Raw genomic sequence first — 4,651 nt, 5'->3', positions numbered from 1 at the left:
AATCAGTAATTTTAGCATCGTAAAATTTCTTTCTAAAACTGAGCAGCGCTGGCTCTGGCTGTCTTGAGCAACTATCGGCTACATTTGGTCAATGTTTTCTTTCTTTCATTCCAATTTCGGGTCTGGCAGTCACAGTGAAAACCGGGGACATTTCCGGGGACAGAACCAGTCGGGGACAGATCACCAAAACCGGGGTCTGGCCCCTGAAACCCTACTGTACATACAACAGGAGGGAGTTGCACAGCCTACATATTTCAAATTCTATTCATATAGTTGCAAACTTCACAACTGTATGCTACATTAGCACATGCATAGCAAATCTCTTTAAAGAAGTATACATTGAATGACATTACTTACTACTCAAGCTGCTGGTTCACAATAAAAATCTGTCATTGGCAGTGAGGAACAGTAAGATGTAGAATACCTGGAACATGGCTGTAGAGTCCAACCTAAAGCCATCAGACCCGGGCTGTCTGACGAGGGACATCGCTGATGGATCATCCACTGCCAGCACAGCATTAAAACTGACATCACCAAACACACGTGCCTGAGTCTCTGGCTGAGCCTTGTCCTGGTGAGTAGTGTTAGATCAAGGAAATAAGGAAGGGCGTAAGGAAATCATTTTTCATGTAATCATCAATTGCAACATTAAAAAACAGAATATACTCACAATAATCTTGAATCTATAGAGCAATGACGGGGAGTCAGCCAGGCAGCCAAATTCAAACTTGGTTGGGTTGTACTTTGGAACATATCCATCAGCACCAGTGCAGAGGAACACCTTCTCTATGCTACAGAAGAACGAGTCCCCAAGGTTCTGCACAGGGTCCACCATCACACGGCCATAGATGGTATCACCTGGAATAAAGGAAGAAGACATGAATCCTAAAGTCTACACCAAGTTATTATTATTAGGAATTATACTTTCAAATCCAAGGATGACAGACTATTTAATGGAAGCAAATTTAAATAAGTTTTCTTTTAGAATAGATTTGTGAATTCAATGCTTTTAGGCTAAAATATTAGATGTCAGTTCCTCTAAATACCACACAACATTATCACATTTAGCAAACATTTAAAACAAACTGATGTTCACTGTGATGGATTAGCCACACTAGGTCAAGCAAGGCTAAGTGGATTTCATATTGTGCTGACATAAACTCAAACCAGTGTCTGCTTAAAAGGTAGAGGCACACTCACAGAAGAAGTGATATAAAATAAATTCACCTTTAGAGTGAAGTAAAGTCCTTTAAATCTTTACTGCATTGAAAAGTCTTTACACGTAGTGAGAGGGCACTTACCCTCAGAAAAGGCTACGTCAGTCTCCTGACTAAAGCCCATGGAGCCATCAGAGAGCCACAAGCTCCTCTTGGATAGCAAGAACATCTGAGTGTTCAGACTGAATTCCACTGCAACTGGGTCACTCACCTAAAGAGGGATGCATAGCAAAGTACAGCATAACAAATTAAGAGAGACAGCCAGTAACAGAGAAAGAGAAAGAAAGACAATCTTCATGAAACAAAGAAATATGTCACTTTTGGATCTTATGGATCAAACAGAAACTGCCTTACTTGCTGGAATCTGATGTCTAGATCAAAGGTGACAGGTTCTCTGGGACTGCAGACAGGTGGAAGAGTGTATTCCATATTCTGGACTGTTGTGCAGGGGATCAGCTTCACTGTGTAGGTCCCAGAGTAGTCTCTCACCTGTACGGAGCAAAGAGGAAAGATACTCAAGTCTCATTCTGTATCTGAATCTGTAATCCGTCCAGCTGCTTGAGCACACAGGACCCCAGGACACAAACACATTTGATACTTACAGCAAAGTCAGAGGTGAAGGTCCACTGCTGGACTGGCTGGTTGTAGGTGGGCTCACTTCTCACTAATGTGAGGTTAAAGGTCAGGCCAGGGTGGTCCACACTCATCACCATGGAGGACATGGGGGTTGCTTGGTATTGAAAAGGGGGGAGAAGATCATAGAGGACTAATTTACAATCAAAAATCAAATGTGATGCCCTCATCTAATCACTCAAGCTAAGTATCTGTATATTCAGTGACCCTAGTGAGGAATAGTAACAGTGACATGGTTATAACAATCTGTCAGTCTTACCAGCTGTTTTTATTCTACCTCCAGAATGAGACTCCACAAACAGACCCCTGAAACGAGCCTTGGTGCGGAAATTTACCACCAAACGCCCCTGTTCATTGATGCGCATGCTCGTTGGATACAACGCACCTGGCAAAATGACACAAACATACAAAGAAAGAGTCTACAAAAACTGTTTTTGTTATGTGGATGAGATTGATTCCAGAACCGAACATCTTCTGAGCTTACCTTGTAACTCAGCCTGCGGGGGGCTGCCGATGCCATCCTTCCAGAGAATGGCCGTGTCATACACAAAAGTGAGGCGCAGCTCTGACTGCAGGTCAAAGTGCTGCCAGCCGCCAGTTCCAACAGGAGAGTGGAACACATACGACACGTAAAGAGGCACACGCAGGCTCACGTAAGACTGGACCAGATTCAGCACCTGTAAGGGTATTTCAAGCAGTGATGAGGGATGAACTAGGGCTTTCAAAAACAGTCACTGTTTTAGGCACATGATGTAGAATTCATTAAAAATGTAATACTGACAAGAAACTCTGTTTATTTACTTGATATTATGGTTGAAGTTGTTAGCAAGAAATCCTCAGTATTTTTGACAAGAACTGTATTATCTTTTAGATTACAGGGTGATTGTAGGTTGATAAGCTATAATAAGTGCTGAGAAGATGTAAAAGATGAACACATTGTCCTCCTCCACAAGGCGCTTGAACTCTTTCACTCCTACTCAGTGTTGCAGAAAAGTCTTCCTGTGTGCAAAAGAAACCACAGTGGGCAGCAATGTGGGCTTGACTAGTTCTTTTCGATCTTCGTTTTCTTTTTAAAGTTTTGTAATTATTTAAAAACCGGATCACAATTACTTTGATTTTGCAAGCTGAAAAAAACGTGGATACTATTTTATGTATATACTTTAAACCCTTGTTAACATGTATTCTTAGATGTATTTCAATGAGGGCAGCCACTAGGTGTCTCTGCTCACCAACATAACATTAACCATTTTTTTGTGACTTGAAAGATTTGAACCACACAAGTATGACAAAGACAGAGTATCTTAGAAACTGATTGAAATGTGCCAAATCATCTTTGTTTGACTTGAAGTGGAAACGAGTCAATTTGTGATGTCAATTACCAAAATGAATGCTCGGCAGGCGATTAAGTGACAAGAGAACCTAAGAAAAGCAATTTGGCAGATAGATGGTTTTTGGTATGTTTCTGATCAAACATTTTTATCACTTGAGTAAATACACTGTAACATCCCATTTTAAGTGGAACAGAAAGCCCTGCTACATTAAGAGTCTGGTGTAATATCTTTACAAACAGTGAGAATCTCCACTAAAGACCTGGAATTCACTGTGCGCACAGCTAAAACCTTCCCAATCCACCGTCTCAGTAGAGTAACTTGTGCAACCGCTGAATCACAATCCAAATGAGAAATGAAATTCCCACTGAGAGAGAAACTTCTTCAGCGCAAGGATTTTACAAGCCTTAATATTATTATGACCTCCTCAAATAAATTTATACTGCACAGAAAAGAATAAAGATAGCACATGTTCACAGTGAGTTGTCTTATCAGGAATTTTTTCTTTTCTTGCAAGTTCCACCTTTCAATTAGTGCATGTTTTCCCCAGACAAAGAAAAGAACTCTGCAGTGATGGAGACCAAAATACAAAGCTCACACAAAAAACTAAGAATAAAACATTGATCAAGATGATTATTGCAGTCAAAAACCTGAAGATTTTTAGACATTAATTTTGCCTTTAGTTCTTGAGAAGTAGCTGAATTATTTCATTATTTCTGTGTGCTTTGATTCATACACCTTGCTAGAGGATGCAAGGTTCTCACTGCTTCCTTTTTTCTCTTTTGGCACTACTTGGGTGAAAAAAAAACATAACCCTAGTGACAATTGCCCTCATTTATGAAACGTGCGTAGGCCTACAACCTAAAACAGGCATACGCCGATTCCTACGCAAAGCCCGGCATTTGTCAATTTTAACTTGATTGTAGACTGTGAAAAAATCTCCCGTCTGGTCTGACCTTGTGTACGTAAGTTTTCTAGTCAGTGTGGTCTTGCGGTGCAGCATGTAACAGGAGAAGGAGAAATCATCAGTTGATCACTTATGGACAATGGCAGATCTGGCTGTTTTAGAAGACTTCTATGAGCCGAGCAACAGTGCACACGTAGCCCACACAAACGAGCCACGGTGGAGGGGGGGTCAGCAACATTGTTTTAGCCTGTGGGGTTCTGCAGGAAAACAGGGTGCCATAAATGTAGTGACAGAGCCAGTGCAAAGCCCCAACTGGGGGCTATACAAAGGAGACAGGGTATTATTCCTCACTTTGAAAAGGTATAGTGTTTTGTTTGGCAATGATATTCAATACAGGAAACATGATGATGCACAACATTTTTATGTATTCTTCAGGTTTTTGTTTGTCATTTAAAGTCTCGCTATGGCCACAAGTAAACGATTTCTTTTTTCCATTAACCAACGTTTTTTGGCTTGTTTTTCCAGCCCCTCACATACACATGTCAAGGATGTATAAATTAAATAAA

At 40.8% G+C, this 4,651-nt stretch overlaps 1 protein-coding gene across 1 annotated transcript in view; it reads right to left on the bottom strand.

Annotated features, from left to right (window-relative positions):
- frem2a (FRAS1 related extracellular matrix 2a) overlaps positions 1 to 4,651 on the bottom strand; it is a 54,400-nt gene that overhangs the window by 3,358 nt on the left and 46,391 nt on the right. The window contains exons 17-23 of the mRNA XM_032533457.1: positions 2,335 to 2,527; positions 2,110 to 2,235; positions 1,820 to 1,947; positions 1,572 to 1,706; positions 1,302 to 1,428; positions 671 to 858; positions 425 to 571 (exon numbers count right to left, since the gene is read on the bottom strand). Coding sequence (XP_032389348.1) covers positions 425 to 571; positions 671 to 858; positions 1,302 to 1,428; positions 1,572 to 1,706; positions 1,820 to 1,947; positions 2,110 to 2,235; positions 2,335 to 2,527 — 1,044 coding nt within the window. The remainder of the gene's footprint in view (positions 1 to 424; positions 572 to 670; positions 859 to 1,301; positions 1,429 to 1,571; positions 1,707 to 1,819; positions 1,948 to 2,109; positions 2,236 to 2,334; positions 2,528 to 4,651) is intronic.

Source organism: Etheostoma spectabile, chromosome 13 (assembly GCF_008692095.1).
Source record: "Etheostoma spectabile isolate EspeVRDwgs_2016 chromosome 13, UIUC_Espe_1.0, whole genome shotgun sequence".
In the NCBI taxonomy this organism is placed as follows: Eukaryota; Metazoa; Chordata; class Actinopteri; order Perciformes; family Percidae; genus Etheostoma; species Etheostoma spectabile.
This window is presented reverse-complemented; position numbering and strand designations above follow the sequence as displayed.